This window comes from Crocuta crocuta, unplaced genomic scaffold, assembly GCF_008692635.1.
Source record: "Crocuta crocuta isolate KB4526 unplaced genomic scaffold, BGI_CrCroc_1.0 scaffold279, whole genome shotgun sequence".
In the NCBI taxonomy this organism is placed as follows: domain Eukaryota; kingdom Metazoa; phylum Chordata; class Mammalia; order Carnivora; family Hyaenidae; genus Crocuta; species Crocuta crocuta.
The window spans coordinates 364563-387095 of NW_027551570.1; the positions used below are offsets into that span (position 1 = coordinate 364563).

At 35.7% G+C, this 22533-nt stretch overlaps 1 protein-coding gene across 7 annotated transcripts in view; it reads left to right on the top strand.

Annotated features, from left to right (window-relative positions):
• Window positions 1–22533, top strand: part of LOC144220593 (uncharacterized) — a 402447-nt gene that overhangs the window by 220090 nt on the left and 159824 nt on the right. For 6 of the 7 annotated variants that reach the window (XR_013331791.1, XR_013331790.1, XR_013331792.1 and 3 more), the window contains exon 2: window positions 5419–5637. Coding sequence is in view for 3 of the 7 variants with exons in the window: in XM_077750900.1 (XP_077607026.1) it covers window positions 5419–5637 (219 nt within the window). In the remaining 4 variants the exon portion in view is untranslated. Of the gene's footprint in view, window positions 1–5418; window positions 5638–17447; window positions 17509–22533 lie in introns of those variants that run through there. The other variant, XM_077750899.1, reaches the window with a different exon arrangement.

The following is a 22533-nucleotide window of genomic DNA, read 5'->3' on the forward strand; positions in this document are numbered from 1 at the left end:
ATGACCTGAGCCAAAATCAAGAGTCAGATGCTCAATCGGCTAAGCCACCCAGGCGCCCTGTTGGTTAGTTAGTTAAGAGGCAAATGAAATTAGAGAAAATGGCTTGGAACCATGGTCCGTGTTGGATTTTCCACACTTTCCTGTCTGAATTGCATTTACCTCCCCAGTCACAGGCAGTCATATGGGCCTTCCATTCAGGGATGTGATAAGTTTGCATATGGCAGCTGAGAAGATAAAAGAATGTAATTTTAAGAGAATTTGAAGTACAGATCCATGGTCGTGGGCCATACATGAGGCGGTGATCCTTTTCCTCACCCTCCCAAAAACAAAATTTATCTTCATGCTTGGAGGTAAATGAGCAAAGGGTGAAGAGAGAAGAGAAGCTTCTTAGTTTCTTCCCATGGCACCAAAGTTCTAAAGAAATTCCTGTTTTATGCATCAAGGAGAGAGACCAAAATAAAAAAAAAGTCCCTGATCTATCTCCCAGTCTAAAATAAATAATATTTTTATTTTAAAATAGTTTTAATTTTGAAAAATTATTAACGCTTATTTATTATTGAAAGAAAGAAAGAGAGGGAGAGAGAGAGTGAGCAGGGGAGGGACAGAGAGAAGGGGACACAGAATCTGAAGTGGGCTCCAGGCTCTGAGCTGTCACTCACAAACCACGAGATTATGACCTGATGCTTACCTGACTGAGCCACCCAGGCGCCCCTAGCACAGTTTTAGTTTTGTAGAAAAGTTGCCTAGTTAGTAGAGTTCCCATATACCCCAGCCACCCAGTTTCTTTTGTTGTTGACAGATTACTATGGGTGATTTGTCACAACTAGGGACTAATAATAATACATTAATATTAATGAAACTCCATACTTTATTTAGATTTTATTATTTTTTAACCAGACTTATTGCTCTCTTCCAGGATCTCATCAAGGATACCACCTTTCATTTACTTTTAATATTTCCCTTGGCTCCTCTGGGATGTGATAATTTCTCAAACTTTCCTTAGTTTTGATGACCTTGACAGTTTTCATGAGTAAGAGTCAGGTGTTTTGTAGAATGTCCTGCATTTTGTTTTTGTCTGATATTTTTCTCATGCTCTGACTTGGGTCATGTGTTTTTGTGCAGAGGATATACAAAGGTAAAATACCATTTCAACATGTCATCTTAAGGATACATGCTGTCGACGTGACTACTTATCACTGTTGTTAGCCTTGATTACATTGCTAAGGCAGTTTGTCAATTTTCTCCACTATATAGTTACTTTCTTCCTGTTTCCATATTGTATTATTTGGAAGCAAGTCACTAAGCAGAGCGTATGCTTAAGGAATGTGGAGTTATATTCCATTCCTCCTGGAGGAGGATAATTATTTTAATTACATGGATTACTTTATAGGGGAGTTGTATCTTCTTCCTCACTTATTTATTAATATTTACTTTAATTAATTAATATTTATTAATATTTAATAATTAGTATTTACTCATCAGTAGGTACTCATTATACTTGCAGTATGAAATATTTTATACTTTGGGCTGTAATCCAATAACACGATATTTAGTTTGTTTTTCCAACTTTGGTCATTTGGCTTTTATGTCCATTCCCCAACTTTTGATTATAAATACGTTGGGTTACACTAAATGTAGGGTCTCAGGGTTATGGACTGTTACCCTGGGGGTGGTATGGGGAAGAAAAGATCAGCCCTTTCAGGGCCATCTTGACACCAAAAGCTGGTGCTTTGATACAAGTGGTGACATTTCAGCTTCTACCTCAGAAGGCTCTCAAGTGGGTTAAACAATGTACTATAAATCAACAACAAGAACCATATTACCTCCCAGGAATAGTATTATTTCCACTTTTATGTTTTTCAAATTATGCTCAGATGCACTGTCTCATGTAGCTTACCAAAAATGAATTCTCTTAAGTACCCTACCTTTTATTTCTATAAATCATAGGATTAATTTAAACTTTATGTCTACAAAATTTAAAACACACACACAAGCAAATAACTCATTCCTATACTAATCATCCCCAGGAAAATGCTAATCCTGAAGCCTATTACATGATACAATCTAGATTCACATTATTGTATAACCCACAGACTTTCATAGTGCCTTCATTGATTCTGAGGGATAGAGGTTAGGTGGGAAAAAATGGATGAATTGATAAAATAGTTTGGGTTCCAAGCTAGTTGCCTAAAGCCTTTGCCTGACCACTGAAAAGTTTCCCAGTGAAACTCAAATGAGCAAAATTTTCCTTCCAGAAATACTTTTACTGTATTAGGAGTAAAAATTATTTTATGCATATTGCCTCCTACTTTAGAGAATGCCATGTGGAACATTGCTATTTTCTTGCAAATTCTATAAATGCTTTGTGATGTCACACCCCAGGTACAAGAATTTATTTGGGATGTCCTTTTTTTTCTAGTGTTCATGGCACATGGTTAATATATCTTATTTTCTATTTCCTTTAAGAGTTGTTATCCTTGCCTCTCCCCACCCTAGTGCAAAATTGTTGACTGGTGACAAAGTCTTCACTTTCTCTTGTGATCTTTGAGTCTCTCATGTGTAAGCAAATAAATCTCGTAGCCTCGGTAGAAAATTTCTTCTCCAGTACTTCCCCCTACTAAAGCGTTGGCAGACATGCTTATTTTGTGGGTCAAGGTGGAAATGTGAATCAAGGAAGAAAATTTTTCCTTCCAAACATGCGTATATTTATTAAAAATGATGTGTCACAAGGGCTCATGTACTAGGACTGTCTATATTGTTTGGCCTAGTTCTGACAAACCCACCATTCATTCAGTAGGATACAGAGTCCTTTTTTTTCTTGGCTTATTTCTTTCAGGTATATTGATTTTTTAAAACAATAAATGTAGTCTGTGTTCATCATGTAAAATTTTGAAAATATGGAAAAGATGAAGAAAAGCACCAACTCTAAGTTCACCATTCATATCAGCAACTAGTTCCACTTTTATTCTAAGTCTTATTTGTGTTTTATATAGTTATGAACATATATGTAAATTTACATGTGTGTATTTTCTTAATTATAGAGAAAGAATTTCCCTTGTAAATTTTCCAATTTGTTTTTTTGCCTATACAATATCACAGTAATTATATACATTATCTTTTATTTAAATTTTTTCATTACTTAATGATAATTTGAGATAAAAGACTGTAAAAATATAAATCAATTCTAGAAAAAAAGAAGTTTTGAAATATTCTGAATATGACCTGGGGTAGATACTTAAATTGCTTTTTTATATATGTAAAATAAGAAAAGCTAGGGGTTCCTGGGTGGTTAAGCATCCAACTCCTGATTTCGGCTCATGTCATCATCTCATATTGTGGAATCAAGTCCTGTGTAGGTCTCTGGACTGATAGCATGCAGCCTGCTTGGGATTCTGTCTCCCTCACTCTCTATCCCTCCTCTAATCACAGTCTCTCTCTCTCTCTCTCTTAAAATAAATAAATAAACGTCAAAAAATAAGAAAATGTAACATGTTTAGTATATATTTTGTGGAGCACCTGAGTGGCTCAGTCGGTTAAGCATCTGACTTTGGCTCAGGTCATGATCTTGCACTTGGTGAGTTAGAGCCCTGTGTCGGGCTCTGTCCTGTCAGCTTGGAGCCTGGAGACCACTTAAGATTCTGTGTCTCCTTCTCTGCCCCTTCCCTGCTCTCTCTCAAAAGTACATAAACATTAAAAAATTTTAGTATGTATTTTGCTTTAACTAAAATTATCTTTCACAAAATCTGTTTTCTTTTAAATGTGACCACTTAAATTGTATATTTAATATTATGTAATAGGGTCTGCCTGAGTAAGAAACATAAAACTTACTTTTTACAATAACGTTAACATATTTTTAAATAAATTAGTTCCCCCCAAAGCACGAATTATATACTTAAAATCTTTTACTCCTTTTGGAAATTGGATACTTCAATATTCTCTAAGTTTCAAGTATTAGGTATTTGGTTTGATTTAGCAGGTAAATTTTGATTGTTAAAATAATTTTGCCATTTGTTATCACATTCGCCTGATGCCAAAGCACATGACCTTATCATTATTAGGAGCACAAATAATGATAAGGACCATCTTCTTCTTGCTTATCAGTTTATCTCCAGCACCTAGGAGATTACCTGCCATATGGTGGACAATTCATAAGTGCATGTTGGAGCACCTTGGTGGCTTAGTTGGTTAAGTATCCAACTTTAGCTCAGGATATGATCCCTCAGGATGTGAGTTTGAGCCCCACACCAGGCTTTGTGCTGATAGCTCAGAGCCTGGGGACTCTTTCAGATTCTGTGCCTCCCTCATTCTCTGCCCCTTCCCTGCTCATGCTGTGTGTGTGTGTGTGTGTGTGTGTGTGTGTGTGTGTGTTTCAAAAATAAAGAAACACTAAATAAAATTTAAAAAAGGAGCATGTTAAAATAATTGTTTTTCTCTGCCAATATTTTCAAAGACAATAAAATAAATCCTTGAAGAATCTGGAAAATTAGAATGGAGATATCAACCCTGGGCCATAAGAGTTATGCAGAATCCCATGTAGTGAAAACACAGAAACATTTTAGAATGGGGCCATTGTTTTAAGTAATTTGTAAATGAATAGTAAAATGTGTTTTGCAGAAGTTAATTGTTACCATCATAAGGCCAGAGGTGCTGGGTTTGTAGGTAGCCCTTTTCTCTTAGATTTAAGTATACAAAGAAGATGTTTATCAAAAAATAACATATTCCATTGCAATCCATTGATAAGTTACACTTTTTTGCACCCCCTACTTATGCAGATATCTTGGGTATTCAGAAGCTCTTTTGTGTTCCAGGTGTCAAATATAACATTTTAGGTATTGAAATAGTTTCAGTATTTTTATATGCGTAGGATGTATCAGTCCAGATGTAAGTGACTTTACATAACTGGCAAGGAATATAAAAATAAGAGACTGTTATTTAATTGAGTCAAAAGGAAAATACCCAGTACTCACACATGCTACAGAACAAGATGACAAAGAATGTGGGTTTTGGAGATTAATAAACCGGAATGCTTGTCCCAACTCTACCATTTATTTGCTCTGTGACCCTAGAAAAGTGATTTGACTGCTCTAAACCTTAGCTTCCTCTGCTATGAAACAGGAAAATCTATCATGTATATTCTCTTGTTATGATAATTGAATGAGGTAATGCCTGCTAAACCCTTGACAGACATTTAACACGCTATTTGACATAGAAAAAACAAAGTTAAGTATTTGTCATTTGTATTCCATTAAAGAAGCTATCCACTTTTAAATAGTATGAAAGCAACCTACTAAAATGGGAGGAAGTTAAAAATTTGAATTCTTATTATCTATAACAGTGTTCATTTGCTACCCAGGTTGGTAATGTGAAAGAATCCAGAAGTCTTGATCTACCTACCCATAAATTTCTTTGCATTTCTAGATTTAACATGTGCACAAGATGGGGAGAGTGAGGCTGAATTTTTACCTGATGACTTTGAAGAAAAACCAGAGAGGGAAAAGAAACATACCAATTTCACTTTGTGCAACGTTTGTAACATTCAGCTCAATTCGGCAGCTCAAGCACAAATCCACTACAATGGCAAATCACATCAAAAGAGATTAAAACAACTGAGCAATGGGATGCTGAAAAATGACAACGGTAAGTTTTTCTAAAAATATTCTCAATTTTATATTATGGAGTTAAGTTATTTGTGTACTTGCAGATGTAAAGATAAAAGAATGGATTAATCTATTTTTAAAACCAAGATAGAACATTACATAAAAACTTGATTGGCATACTACATTAAAATAAATAATCTCTCACAGTGTTTTGGATGCAAAGGGGAACTTTTCTCTGTTATACATTGTTAATTGCATTAGGATTGTGATCATGACTCTCCAAGATATTTATTTGCTATAATTTGAAAAGTTGACATTGGAATTCCTTGATGTTTGCCTTTAATATAGGTTTTTGGAAATGGATATCCTTTAAAAGAACAATGTTAAAGTTCTTCTTTGTTTTTGCATGTGAGGGGCTTCAGTAAGTTAGTAACTTTGCAGTTAATTTGAGAAAAATACACATCTTCTCAAGTAGGTGTTTCAACAATACAGTATGATCTGTCAGATTGTTTAAATTTTCTCGTAAAAGTTAGGGTTTGTTTAATCATTTTGGAATACTTTTTGGAAAGTGTATATTGAGTTCTGGAGTAAACAGATTTTTAAAATAGCAGAAAAATACTTTTGGAAACAAATGCAAGGTTATTAGACAAAGCATGGAGGAGGGAGAGTAGGAGTGGATTCCTTTGGTGAGCTGAAACTATAGCAATGACAAAATGTTACAATATTGTATTCTAGTTGGATGCTTTCTGTTTGACTAATAAGGTATTTTTTATTTAAATTTTAATGACATATATAAATGAGACTGAGTTTTGATCTGTTCCAACATTTGACATTATGAAGATTTTTACAAAATGTTTATTTATTTATTGTGAGAGGGAGAGAGTGAGTAGAGGGAGGGGCAGAGACAGAGGGGAGAGAGAATCCCCAGTAGGCTCTGCACTGTCAGTGCATGGGGATTAGTCTTAGAAACTAAGATCATGACCTGAGCCAAAATCAAGGGTTGGATGCTCAACCGACTGAGCCACCTAGACACCGCCATCATAAAGATTTTTTTAAAATATAAATTTGTAGTTTGCTACCAAATAATGAAAAGAAAACAGTACATTTTTGAAGTGGAAATTATTTCTGCCTTTCTTTGTGTTTTATAGGATGACTAAGCTAAAATATTCTAATAGAAAGGACTCTGTTTCTCTTTCTATTGTATGACAAATAGTTATGGGTGTTATTGGTCAAAGACATATAAAAAAACAAAAATAGTCTTTTAGAAAAATTGAGAACTACTAAGTTCTTTAGGCATAAGATGAATTGGTAAGTTATGTTTAAAAATATATATATTCCACAGCCTTTATTTTGAACATCTTAATCTTGTATTTGACATTTCGGTAAAACCTTGAGAGGACAGTGCCATTCAATTTCAAGTTGTTTTTGTTTAAGTCTGTATTGTTGGAGATAATGGTGCCAGATTTGGTGTTTTACTTTCCCTATCTTAATATTTACAAACTACTTTTGGAGGAGTAATAAATACTATCACGGAAAGAAACGAGGACAAAAATCATGCCTCGCTTACAAACTCAAATCAGAGCTGGTCCCAGACAAAATTTAGAATAGTCAAAGATTTTCAAATCATAATACTTGGGAAGAAGTTCCATCAAATTGATTATTTTAACATTTTTATCAGTGGATTTATTATGGGCTAGCATTGTGGTAAAGGCTTCGTGTGCATTTTCTTATTTAATTTTTCGTTATAACCACAGGGATGTTGCCATTATCTTCTTCTTGTAAATTGAGGATAACATGGATTAAATAGTGTGATGAAGGTCACACAAGTATTAAATAGTCAAACTAGCAATCAAACTCAGCTCTTATTCATTTACGCATGTGCTTTTCTGAAGTCTACTTGCTTCCTCAGAATAAATATTCTGTAGAAATGGTGCCTTTCTTTATTCAAAGAGAGAAATCAGTTTAAGAGAACATAAAAAATCCTATCATAATTTCCAACAATGCTTTGATCAGTCTGGTGCTTAACAAAATCTGTTGCTACATTTTTTATTTACATTGTTTTTTCCCAAAGTTCTATATGGTAAATGTCATTAAAAACAACCATCAATTAATGAGAACACACGAGTTAGGTCTTAGTGGTTTGGCCTGGAATTACACTTCAGAGCAGCCCTCCTCTTTATATGCAGGTGGATCTAACTACAAGCAGTTAAACTCACAACTGAGTTAGGACCTTACATTAATATGGAAACATAATATTTCTTATACATAGTCCCCCATCTCCCATTCTAAAAGTGTGCTTTTTTAGACTTGTTCATAAGAAGAAAGGCACCCAATTCCAAGCCTTATATATCTATTAATGGTTATTCCTTTACCACACAGAAAACAAGCTTAAAATGGAATTCCTAAGAATAAAGAATCCTATAAATTCTTAGTCAAGAATGTTATCATTTTTATCTAGAGAAAGCTATGGGAATTGTTTTATTCTTCTTCTTGAATGTGCACATTTGCAAAATTGACTGCTGTAAACTGCTTCCACCTTAGAAAATCTTCATTTCAATCTTAATTTCAAATGGGAATAATCAAATACAGTGGTGTCAAGAAAGGAATATGGCGATAGAAATGTTTACTAAATTCACCTAACCTTGTACCTAATTGGTTTATTTTTAAGAATGCAAGTAAAATAAACAATAGACATGGAACTAATTATTATTTTCATTTGGGACTGTCTAAATGGAGAAAAGTATGCTTTCATTTCTGTCTTTAATATATGTAGAACATTGTATAATTATGTGCCTAAAGGCTTATCCTGATACACACTACAAAGAACAAGACTGAGCAAGATAGACAATCTCCGTATCTAAAATTTGTTTTCTGTATTTCTGCACAAAATATGTCATTTCTCATGTCATCTCACGTATTAGGGAAAATGATCATCTGAAGATCACAGTGAGAGAATGTATTATGTAAATGAGCTAATTAATAGGCTATTGTTCCCACTGGTAAGACTTAACTTTGATTTGTGACAGAACTGTACTCTGCCGAAGTAGTTACATGGACTATGTGCTCACCACCTACATACTGTGCATGCTGTCCTGAATCCCCAAGGTCCCTCCTGCTGAGCAGGGAGTGTTGCCTGCCTGGGTTCCTCCCTAAGCATGTCTTCAGCCAAAGGGAGCCACCTGTCCTGAACTTGTTCCCTTCTTGGGGGCAGCCTGCAAAAAGTCCCAACTTCTTGCCTCAAAACTGGGGAGCTAGCTCTGAAAGGCTATTCCAGCTTCAGATTTGCTGATGCCACTGGGCAGTTCTTCCCCAGTCTTACCTCATTGCTTACCCAGTCCTGCTTTTCTCATGACTCACAGCTCTGGATCCCTTGTTCACCACTCACCCACAAAATCATCTGAGTCTACTTCCAAGAAATCTACCTAAGACACCATTGGTACATTTTGTATCTTAATAAGTAATACGCATAATATGTTTCATTGTGCAAATGCAACAAAACAACACTTTCTCACATCTGTATTGTCTATTTGACGCCTGTATATAATAAGCTTTGTCATAAAAAAATAGAAAAGGAACAAAAAAGTAAGCTAGTATTTATTGTTCCGGGTATCTTACGTATATCTTCTAGTAAACCCCAATCAACACCTTTGCAGAGCATGTATTATTACTTCTGTTTTATAAATAAGGTAGCCAAGAATAAATGAGAATAAGAGACTTGCCGATTTACTCTTTCCATAAAGTTGCCTATGTCTGCTTTATCAGCAGCATACAATCTCCCTGGTAAACTTACATTCTGCCAACAAAATTATGCCATACCTTTGGGTGTTATTCTTATGTTTTTGAGTTACGTTATTTTTTAAGCACTTAAGTTTACATTATTTCAACAAATCTGATGTTTCCTTAAATTCTCTTTACCAAATCTAACTGCTGAAAATGTTTTGTAGAAAATTTTGAGTAGAGTCATGTAAATAGGTCCTTTGATAATTTATTACCATATATTCACTGTTATTTAAGAAATACATTTCTTTTTGTTGCACATTTTTTGAAGATGAGCTGAGAGATGGAAGTGGTAAAAGGGCATTCTATGGTTAAAAGGTGCTCAAATGTGTCGACTTTCTCATATTTCAGAGATTCCATGCCTCACACTCTCATGAAAACTATACACTAAAGAAATTCCAGTACAAACTGCATGACTTACTGATTTCTCTTTGGAAAACAATTTTAATTTTGTATCTACCCAGAAGTTAAGTTTTGCAAGTAACTATTATTTTTCTGATAATAAAAATAATATTTTCCCATCTGGGCTATTTGTAAATGTACAAACTGAAATAAAAATTGCCAAAAGTCCTACAAAGGTAATTTCTCCTAAATGTTCGCACTTCTATCAGATATGCAAATAAATATGAGTAAGCAATATTACATGTACAATATTACATGTATTATAATAGTGTTTGCGTACCATCACCTTTTCTGAATGCATATTTTAATATTACTCTAAAGAAATTAGTAATGGAGTTGAGATTTCTGGCTCAATGTTGAGATTTTGCTCACATTTGACATTATGTTTTCTCATCTATATGATATATTCCATAATGGAAACACCTTAATAAGGCTTTTATTATGTATATAAGGTTTTTATAAGATTTCCAAAATTAAGTATACCAAGAGTATACTAAGTATAATTAAAGTAAAAGTATACTTTTATCTAAAAACTGAAATTTGAAGATTAGCATAAACATGCTCCTTTGATTCATTAAGAGCATTTTGGAGTACATGTAATAAAGGTTAAAACTTTCAGGATGTTTAAAGTTTCTGTGGCCAACTAATTTAATTCATTTCCATTTGCTCACCATGGTTAAGTTGTTGTTAAAGCTTGTTGAAAGATTGAGTAACAAGTTGACCTATTGTGACAACTTTATTTTATTCATAATAACTTTGTCATATTTGAGTTATTTTATTAAGCCTGGTTTTCCATTTTTATTGGGTTGAAAGTGCTATCAAATAATTCAGTTTTATCTAATAGTATGCTAAAGTCTTTCGGTGCTCATTGTTTTGTAGCACATAAATCTAGAATATTGTCGCCGTTATCTTTCCTCTTAGCATTAAATTTTCTTTTATTTAACACAAAAGCTAAATCAAATTTGACTTTCATCTCTCACTGATCTATTCTCTTTTGCCTTTCCATTGATTGTCTCTGATGAGGTTTAAAGTATCAGTGGATTTTCAATTTACAAGAGGTGTGTTCTTTTCAACATGGGTAGTTAATAAAAACAAATGGCTTCATGGAATTTTCTGTTACTTCAGGCCTTGATTTTATAATAAATTCTTCATTTGCATAAAACTTTACCTTTTTATTTATAAGCACTATCTGTGCTTTTGTAGAATGTCTGTGCACTAGTTAGAACTTACTAGTACATTTGTGGATTTGTAGTGATGCCTTTTGGGGTCATTTTATTAAATACTGTTAACTGTATACTGTTACATACATAGTGTCTGACATAGTGTGACATGACAGTAAGGAATACTGCTTTTCTCAAACTTTTCTCTTGACTGTATCCTTTAGAAAGTCCAGTCTAGGGGAGACAATGAAAAAATGCTAATATTAAATTGTCAAACATTATGTAATAAGGCATTTTGTTCTTGTTTGAGTGACCTAAGCTTCTTTTTTTTTTTTTTTTTTATCATTGAAGGATAAAAACATGGGAGGAAGTCACAAATGCTAGTTTTACCTTGTTCAAATTTTGAGTAAGTTTTTGGCTTTGGTTATCAACTATTTTTTCTTCATTAAAGGAAAACATGTTGATCATTTCAAACAGATGGAGTTCAGGTAACTAACTCCTTATTTCACCTGGACTTAATGTTAATTTCATTGAACAGAATTTTTGTCAACACAGAGATTTTTTATCCAATCTGTTTCTCTGAGAAAGCCCCCCCCCTTTTTTTTTTTTACTGGGATGATGATGGGGTGATGATAATCCCACATCATCCCTGACTGGAGAATGCCCCAGTAGAAGACTGGGGCTAAGAAGTGTATTCCAGTTCTTCATGGCTGTTGTTATCTGTGAAAAAATTGGTGAAGTGGCCATTAAGAGAAGCCTTAGGGGAAAAAAATGAATTAATTAAATGCATGCCATTTAGTCCGAGAATAGAATTTATTTGAGATCTAAGAGATTTCCATTGGTGATTTTCTGCTTGTGTCCGTCTGGGGAGGTTTGAAGAACTGGGGGCTTCTAGCTGTGGTAGCATAAGCTGAGGGTGCAGAATAACTCCTTTATGCATCTGAACTTCAACTCTCTTTAGCACAGCTTAGACTACCTCCTGTTTCCTCACCTTTTGTCCCTTTCAGTCACTAACCACTTCCATAGCAATATCTTCCAGTTCTAGTGTCTCCTTTCTCCAGTCTTAGGAAAATAATCACTTTTCCTTTACATTTGAGAGGATACATGTTTAAAAATCTTTTCCGATTTCCTTTTTCTCTTTCCTCTAAAAGTAATTTGCTCATGGTAACAGAGCTAGTAGGCACTAGAAATGGGATACTTTTATGTATGGATTTCCCTTTCCTGAGCAGGTTAGTTTGCAATTGGGGGCCAACTCAACTTCTTTTTTTTTTTTTTTTTTTTGCAAGATTTTATTTAAATTCAAGTTAGTTAGCAGATGGTATAGTATTGGTTTCAGGAGTAGAATTTAGTGATCTATCACTTACAAACAGCATTTGGTGACCATCACAAGAAGTGCCCTCCTTAATATCCATCACCATTTAGTCCATCCTCCCCGCCCCCGTCCTCCAGCAACCCTCAGCTTGTCCTCTATAGTTCAGAGCCTCTAATGTCTGGGAGGCCAACCCTATTTAAACGGGCTTTGGGAAGTTTCTACAGCTTCATCCCAGGCATAGCAAGCTTCATCATTTTGTGATTGTGCCTCAGAAACACTAAAACAGTGGTATGAATGTGTGTGTGTGTGTGTGTGTGTGTGTGTGTGTGTGTTTCAGATGGCAGTTTTTATTTTTTAATGTTTTATTTATTTCTGAGAGAGAGAGAGAAACAGCATGAGCAGGGGAGGGGCAGAGAGAGAGGGAGATACAGAATCTGAAGCAGGCTCCAGGCTCTGAGCTAGCTGTCAGCACAGAGCCTGACACGGGCTCAAACCCACGAACTGTGAGATCATGACCTGAGCTGAAGCCGGACGTTTAACCAACTGAGCCACCCAGGTGCCCCTCAGATGGCACTTGAGATTAGCTCATTAAATAGACATTTAACATATTAAGTCTTTAAATAAGAGATAAGAAAGTAATTTTCAAAAGTAGCAACACAGATACGTCTATCCCTTCTCCTTGTTTCCAAAATTGCAATGATGTGACACAAAAAAATTGAGAACACAAATAAATCCCTGGTAACACTGCACAATGAGGAAGAGTAAAATGGCAATTTCTGAAAGGTGTAATAATAATGTGTTGAAAATGTGGAAAATTTCTGAATCTAAACAGAAATATGGAAACACCTAGACTTAGGGAAAAAGGCCCTGTAAGTTTGGTTGCCAACAAAACTTCAGAATACCTCTAAGGTTAATTGGAAATAGCCTTAAAGGTGGGGTTCACTGTTGCTTTGCAGGTAGACAGGAGATATAACTGACCTGCCAAGCCTCATTGTAGAAAAGTGGAGGGGCCTCTGAGTGGCTCATTCAGTTAAGCATCTGACTCTAGGTTTCAGCACAGGCAGTGATCTTACGCATTTGTGAGTTCGAGCTCTGCGTTGGGCTCTGCGCTGACAGTGAGAGCCTGTTTGGAAAGCTCTCTCTTCTCCCTCTCTCTCTGCCCCTCCCCACTCATACTATCTCTGTCTCTCTCTAAATAAATAGATAAACTTAAAAAAAAGAAAAGTAGAGAGCAAACAAGTCTGGAGACTAAGAGGTAGACAGGTGAGAAAGTGAATGTCTTCATGAGGCCAGGGATAAGAGAGGGTAGAAGGGACAGGTATATCTAGTATGGATTTTTAGTCTGTTAACTTTGTAATGTGTGCTCTAATTCCCTCTTACATCCTACCTGTGGAATCTTCAGTAAGACAGTCGTGTTTACTGATATTTTATATAAGCTTAGATTCTTCCTGGGGAACTGAAATGGGTGTCAAGGCTATCCAGATTGATGGGGTGCCTAGGTGGCTCATTTGGTTAAACATCTGGCTTCGGCTCAGGTCATGATCTCACGGCTCGTGGGTTTGAGCCCCATGTCGGGCTCTGTGCTGACAGCTAGCTCAGAGCCTGGAGCCTGCTTCAGATTCTGTACTCCCTCTCTCTCTGCCCCTCCTCTGCTCACGCCGTTTCTCTCTCTCTCTCAGAAATAAATAAAATATTAAAAAAATTTTTAAAAAAGACTATCTAGATTAAGTTTGACACTATAGATACAGTTAGAAAGACAAAGGACAGATTACATATGCAGTCCCATTTCCAACCACTAGTTTTCCAACCACAGTGTTGAAATCAAAGATATGAGCAAGATTGAGGTACCTGGGTGGCTCAGTCACTTAACGTTCAACTTGAGCTCAGGTCATCATCTCATAGTCCCTGAGTTCGAGCCCTGTGTCAGGCTCTGTGCTGACAACTTAGAGCCTAGAGCCTGCCTCAGGTTTTGTCTCCCTTTCTCTCTGCCCCTTCCCTGGCTCACTTGCATGCTCTCTCTCTCTCTCTCTCTCTCTCAAAAATAAATAAACATTAAAAAATTTTCAAAGATATGAGCAAGACATATTTACCACTTACTTTAGTAGTGTTTCCTTTAAAAATTCAAATTTCCTGAGTTCACATCCCAAGTCCTTTAGTTGGGATGCTCCAGTAACATTTAGTTAGAAGAAATAGAAAATCAATAAGAAAGAAAGAGGAAGAGCAATGAGATGGTCATGGCCTAATTTACATACTTCACTCAGCAGCAAAAACTCTGCTATAGAGGCATTTTAGTGACCATCTGTTTTTATCTTAACATGTGCTGGGGAAAGACAAATTGCAAACCCGAGAGACTAATCAAAGTGTTTTCTTGTTATATTTTCAGCCATGTTTCAGGGCCTCTCACAGGTCTACAAGTCATGAAACCAAATGGCTGTCTACCTCTAAATCTAGTTCTGGTGGTTGTGAGTGGGTCCTGAGCGTTGTAGGTAATTTGAGGAACAGATAATCCATCTGTGCGGGGGCAGGAGGGTTATGTACGCCACAGTTTGCATCTGGTCTTGCTCTTTCGTTTGGCCTTCTGACCATGAAATTTTACAACTTAATCATAAAACAGTGTCCAGGTATATGTCCTTTATCCCTTACTATTTCCTTAGCAATATTTTGTATGTTTTTCTTTGTTGTTGTTGTTGTTACATCTTCACTTGCTGAGAATGCTGTCTTCATATGGTGGTAATTATTTTTGCTCCTAGAAATTCATTTACATTTTCACCTGAAAATACTTTTTGTGCAGTTATCAATATTTGTTGATAGCAGGTGTTCAGTCCTGTTTCTTTTATCTTTTCCAGACACATATGTGCTAGAGTCCCCATCTCAAGGATGTTCTTGCACATGGGAGAGTTACTGAAACAAGAGGTCTTAGTATTTTTCTTTTCATCTCCTGTCTAAATTTCAAGGCTTACACTTGATAAATGGATTTTTACCCGGGGTTAGGTGAATAGTCTTTGGAATACTGTTACGTTTCTTTATGTTTAATTCATCCATCATTAAATGTAAAAGAACCCCAAATTGAAAACTGTTAACAAACTATATTATTTTTATTTTATTTCAAAAAACATTGAGGAACTACTGCTACCATCATTTTTTATCATGACCAGTAAGAGGTTTAAATTGATATTTAGTTACTAATCTCAGAATTCATTTTTTAAATGCTGAAAAATTATAATCTTATGAGTAGTGAAATGTTTTCTCTTCATTATTTAAATCTTTTAGTCAAGAGGTCAAAGTTTGAGATAATAAATTAGAATAGGGTCAGAACAATCTAACACATCTTGTAGGCACTCAATACATATTAATTTATTACAATACTGTCAGACACATTTTATTTACCCAACTAGTCAATGATCCCATTTGCTAACATGACTAATGAAAATGTCACAATGTATTTTCTAATTCCTGCAATCATATCATAATTCCTTCCTTCGTAAAATATTTTGCCTTCTTAAATAAAATTTCCTTAAAATTTTTCTTTAGTTCCAGAAACATCTTAATAGTGTGCAATATTTTCACTATAATAAGCATCAGGCCCGTTTTTAATTGTGTTGTATTTCTGAGTTGAAAATTTAAAAAATCAAAGTGGAGACCTCTACATTCAATATATCTGATCCCAAATGATTTCTTTACCAAACTATCAACAATATTGTCATTGTCATCACATAATAAGGTTGATTGACTTACTTTATGATCCTTAAAAATATGTCTTTTCCTTAATATTCTGTTTAATGATTGCATTAATAACAATATAAAAGCCCACCACTAAATATCATATGCTATAACATGATTTCTCTGAGGTTCAATTACAGTAAAGTTGTATAAACCAAACATCTTTCTTTTAATGTCACGGAAGAGGAGTGCTCTTTGTTTCCTGTTGAGATATGGCTATGGCCTTAGGAATCCAACAGTTCAAGGACGTTAAAACTTAAAGAAGAATAAAGTGATCTAAAATGTTTCTAGGTTATTTACTATTATGAACAGTACTGGATATTTATTTGTCATATGTGATTTAGGGAAGTGTTAAAATTAAAAAAGTGGGGTTGGTATAGGGGAAAACTGGAAGTGACCCAAGAGTCCCAGAGAGGTAAGATTAACATTAGAGTTGTTTATAGAAACATCAAGGCCTAAAGGAGTACCTTGGTTTATACTTCATTTAGAACTCACTCCAGAATAGTTCCACTTTGGTGAGTCTGTGCCAAGTAAAGAGATGAGAGAAAGACGTCTTAGGCTGCACACTGGAGCTGTGCTCAGTTCTCTCCTAATAGGAGGAGAGAGTCAGATATTTCCCAATGTCTCTACATGGTAAGGTCATACATATCTACGTTGCTCTGGGGTCTGGCATGGTGAGAGTCAGGGAATGCTCACAGAGTACACTTGGGTTTACTTTGATATTGTAACAGAGACTCAGTGATTTGCAGCAATAACATGAATCAATATAAGGTCAGGTTAGCAGACACCCTTATTCCTCTTCTAGATAGAAACGAAACAAATTTTGGCTATAACAACAGGACTTTAGCAAGAACCATTGTAAAATACCCTCCAACTGCATCCCAGTCAGTATCAACATATTCTCAAGGACCATCATCATGAGGCCAGAAATCACCCTTACTCCAAATTTGTTCACATAAGACTTGCTCTAGGACCAAAATCTTCCTGGACAGGAGCAGAGGAAACAGATTGAGCTGCAAGTTAATATTAAAACTGAAAGTGACTGAATTATTCAAACATTTGAATCAATACAGAGAGAAAACTGTATTTAGGACATTTAGATATTAATTGTATATGTATGTCCGAACATATACACAGAAACTATATTTTCATTATTCATTCATCTGTGTAGAGACACTGTGTAGAGACATGATAGCCAAGATATGGTTGTTTCCATATCTTGGCTATCATGAATAATGCTGCAATGAGTATAGGGGTGTAGATATCTCTTTGAGATCCTGATTTCATTTCCTTTGAATATATACTCAGAAGTGGGACTCCTGAGCTATATGGTGGATGGACCCAAAGAGACCTATGTGGAGATACAATATAATCAAATTGTCAAAAGTTAAAGAGAGAATTTTGAAAGCAGCCAAGAGAAAAGTGACTTGCTGTATACAAGGAAGCCCCCATGAGATTGATTATTAATGGTTATTTCAGCAGAATCCTTGAAGGCCAGAAGGCAGTAGAATGATATACTCAAAATCCTGAGAGAGAAAAAAACCTTCCAGCTGAGCTACTATACCTTGCAGTTCTGTTCTTCAAAGATAAAGGGGTTAGATAAAGACAAATAAAAGCCGAGGGAGTTCATCACCCCTAGATGTGCTTTCCAAGAAATGCTACAGAGAAATCTTCAAGTTCAATAAAAAGATTGGTAATCAGCGATATGAGCATAAGATAGTGTTGGTAAGTCATTGGTAACAGTAAATGGTAAGTGTCATTGGTAACTTTAAGTTGGTAACATTGCTAAGTGTCGTTGGTAACAGTAATATATAGACAAAATCAGTACTTATATACAATAACAGTAGTGGTTGATCATTTTTAATTCTAGTGTAAAACTTAAAAGACAAAAGTGTTAAAAATAGATATAACTAAATTATGTTAGTTATATCTAAATAGATGGAAATTGAGAATCACTCCCTTCATTACTCTCCAAATGGTTGAATTTTAGACCCTGTGAGATAAGCCTTCCCAGGAGGCTCACTATCTTCACACGCATGATTGAATAGGTCTGCATTTTTACATGAGTATATATTTTTAAAATTTTTAAGGTTTTATTTATTTCTGAGAGAGAGAGAGAGACCGCGTGAACAGGGAGAGGGTCAGAGAGAGAGGGAGATACAGAATCTGAAACAGGCTCCAGGCTCTGAGCTGTCAGCACAGAGCCCAACGCGGGGCTTGAACCCACCAGCCGTGAGATCATGACCTGAGCCGAAGCCGGATGCTTAACTGACTGACTGCCACCCAGGCACCCCTTACATGAGTATATATAGCTCAGGTTAAGTTAAAACTTATACTAGTTATATTTACTTAAATTTTGTTTTGGATTTTCCTTTTAGAATGTTAAATTTATTTTAAAAACTAATATGTGGGTTCACAGCAGGCTTGTTAAGTCATGCTTTAACCACTCTCTCTTATAGTTTAATGTGTTAGCAGACTAATTGAGCTAGTGGCCTGAAGGAAGAAATTAAAAATATTTATCTCCTACTTAATACTCAATGCGATGGGTGTGCCTTCTCTGTAAAGAATTCCTGTTCAGTATCAAGGGGGGTGGGGAAGAAAATAAGCATGAAGTTTTACTACTAACCATTGATCCAAACAAACAAACAGACAAAACCCCCTTTTGCCTACTTTTATATTTCTGGGGGTGCTACTCCAAGCATCTAACACTTGATTTCTTTAGGTAAAATCTAAGATGAACACAATTCTTTCCAACTGAGGAATGTTTATGTAAATAACACAATGAAGCTATATGTGTGTATATAATACACACACATAATTAACAATTACTATGTAGCTTTGAAATATTCATTTTTAAAATATTTTATTTATTTTTTGAGAGAGAGAGAGTACATGCAAGTAGGGGAGGGGCACAGAGAGAGGGGAACAGAGGATCCAAAGAAGGCTCTGCACAGACAGACTGAGAGCAGTCAGTCCAATGTGGGGCTTGAACCCACGAACCACGAGATCATGGCCTAAGTTGAAGTTGGATGCTCAACCAACTCAGCTACCCAGGGGCCCTGAAATATTTACAAGATCTTATTTGAACATGTAGAAAAAGATAGAAATATGTTATTCTGAAAGGAGGATCTTCCTAAACTAAGACTTATTTTTCTGTTGCTACTTTATTTTCAGTTGCCCCTAATTTTTTGTGGCATTATTCTATTTATTGTGCCTTTTTCATGAGATTCTTGACAGCAGCAAATGAAGCAATGTTGGTGGAAGTATTTCAGCAATCTCATTTTCTTAACAAAAATGTGACTTTTAATTAGTTATTTCTTTAAAGTACCTCTGAGCTATTTAAGCATAAAGGCCCTAAGAATTTAGTAGAAACTTAATTCCACATTAAAACCTGGAGTAAAAGTCAAGGGAATAAACTCTGAGGATTTGTGAAATTTCTAGAATGTTTCTCACACACGAAAATCACCCATCACTCTGTCGTAATTAGCACTGATAACATCAAAGCCATAACATTTCAGACTTAGAGACAGTTAGGAGGAGGAGAGGTAGGGAAAGTGCATTGTCTTTTGCAGGTGGCATGAGAAAAGAGGCAAAATGAGCAGTGGCAACTATGGGAAAGAGGGGGTGCCCAGAGGGAATCCCTAGGACCAGCCCCAAATTTTTGTTTTTAGTTTATTTTGAAACAGAGAGAAAGTATGAGTAGGGGAGGGCAGTGAGGGGGAGAGAGAGAGAGAATCTCAAGCACGCTCCTCACTGTCAGTTCAGAGCCTGATGGGTTTGAACTCACAAACCATGAGATCATGACTCGAGCTAAAGTCTGTTCTTAACCAACTCAGCCACCCAGGTGTCCCCCACCCTCATTTTTTTTTTTTTTTTATAAGTAGCCTGCATCTAAGATATGGGCCCAGGTAGTTGAGTTGACAGATATCTCTATTTGGGACCTCTATATTAGTGGTCTCATTCAGCACCACCTGAGTACTTGGTGAAACCCAGTTCTTGGCGGCCTACCCCAAATTTACTGAATCAGAAACTCTGGTGGTGGGTTGAGCAAGCTGTGTTTTAAAGAGCCCTTCAAATGCTTCTGTGATGCAGTCTCAAGTGTGAGAGTCAATGCCCTGTTCATAAATACATCTCAGAAGCAATAATTTTAAAATAAAATAAGGTAATGTATGTACTATATTTAGTTCAAGCATGCAATAAAATAAGTGTCAGCTATAATTGTGATTAGTCTTCATTAAACCTATAAACAGCTGGCAGAAAAGTCAAGATGGGAAAACTAACATTATATACTATAGACAAAGACTTTTAAGACTTCTAGCGTTGTTACAAAAATAGTTCAGAGTGCCTTCATACTGTGAGCTGCATAAAAGTCACCTGGGGATTGCAAATTCAGATTGTCATTCAGAAAGGTCATGGCAGGGCCTGAGAGTCAACCTTTCTTTTTTCTTTCTTTTTTTTAAAAATTTTTAATGTTTTATTTATTTCTGAGAGAGAGTGAGAGAAAGAGACAGCATGAGTAGGGGAGGGTTAGAGAGAGAGACACACACAGAATCTGAAACAGGCTCTAGGCTCTGAGCTAGCTGTCAGCACAGAGCCTGACGCAGGGCTTGAACCCACAAACTGTGAGATCATGACCTGAGCCGAAGTCGGACGCTCAACTGACTGAGCCACAACCTTTCTAACCAGCTCCCAGGTAAAGCTTTTGCAACTGGTCCTGGGACCACACTTTGAGTAGCAAGGAGCTGGCCTGTGGATGCTTTCACTTCTACTTCATACTTTTTTGCAGCCCCCAAATCAATCTTAAGCAGAAGTTTGCATATTCATAAGAAAGCCAAAGAACAGAAGGTGAGTCGCAAGTTAGGACTCTCTGGAGTTCGTGTGATCTATTCTCTTGAATCATGGTGTTTTTCCATCCATCTTTCTTTAGGAAGCAATTCAATAGTTCTTAGAAAAAAGAGTTTGGAAACTAGCTATAAATTCCCTAAGTTTTATGGTCATTTCCCATTAATTACATAATTTCAAAGGGAGACAAATAGTACTGCTGGACTAAATAAAGGTAAGGCAGATGCATTAGATAAGTCGTATATAACTACCACCATGTAGATCTTACTTAGCAAAAACTATCCGAAAAAGTCTATGCTTCTGCTTCTCTTAGTAAACCTTACACATTTCAGTTTCAAAAGCAGCTCCTTTTTTTGGTTTGTTTTTGAAACTAAACTTAGTTTTAATTGTTGACTCATATACATAGATCCTTGGTGTGTAACTCTGTAGCTGACCTCAAAGGGAATATTCTTAAAAAAAATATCCTTAATTGTAGTCAGCCCCTTCTTCTGCAGTTTTGAGAGTTTTCTGAGAAATAATGGAAGATATGGTCTACATTTTAATAGATGAAGTTCAGTGATGTTAAGTAAGTGGTCTGTTCTTTAACCAAAACAGTTAAGTGTTTAAAAGTGCGATATGACAGATGAGAAATAACACCTCTTATTTACATGGAATCCATTTAAATGTAAGTCTTGTCACTGTTTCTGGACTCTGCTCTTTTAGGTCTGGTAAATTTGTACTTAATTGGATTTGATAGCTCCATCATGCATGGCTGAAGACAAATTTATAAAGCACAAATTCTAACTCAGTTGAGTTTCTTTGAATCACATGGTTTTATATTAAGGTTGTTATACAAATTTTACACAATTGGCATTCTGTTTATGAAGCTCTTAGTCTAAAGTGGTATCACATAATAACAATAAGCTATAATCAAAGTACACTTTTATAAGAAAGTCATAAAACAGTTATTACAGAGATGCAGTATTTACTCAATGTCAGCCTTTTAAACATTGTTTTTAAATCCCCATTCCTTGCGTCCACCTTCTTTGTTGAAGCCACCATGGCCCACAGCTCTAGGCTTCCATTTTCTCAACTCCAAGCTCAGTAAAAGAGAGTCCTCCTTTCCTAGTTACTACTGCAAAAAGCCTTACTTATCACTGAATTCTGTGGCAAAAACAGGGCTAGGAAAAATGGCTAGTAGGATCTAGAGTCAACCCTGACTCTCTCGCTGTGGAGAAAATATTTCCTAAGAGGAGGTACCTGAAATATTATAGTTTTAAAGCCTTCATGAAGAATTAAAGACATTGAAAGGATAGTAAACATTAACTAAGCTCTTGCATGGACCAAGAATAAAATCTTCTTTGCCAAAAATTTATGTGGGAAGAAGCACATAATCTCTGCAGATTCAAAAAGTGTACTTTGGCCTATAATAGAATTTTTCAAATTTTAATTCCAATGTAGTTAGCATAGTGTTATTCGTTTCAGGTATACAACATAGTGATTCAAGGATTCTATATGACTCAGTGCTCATCAAGCTAAGTATACTCTTAATCCTCTTCACCTATTTCACCCATCCTCCCACCCATCTCCCCTGTGGAAACATCACTTTGTTCTCTACAGTTAAGAGTCTTTTTTATTTGTCTCTTTTTTGTGTGTTTTGTTTATTAAATTCCACATATGAGTGAAATCATGTGGTATTTCTCTTTCTCTGCATTAGCATTTTACTTAGCATTATACCTTCTAG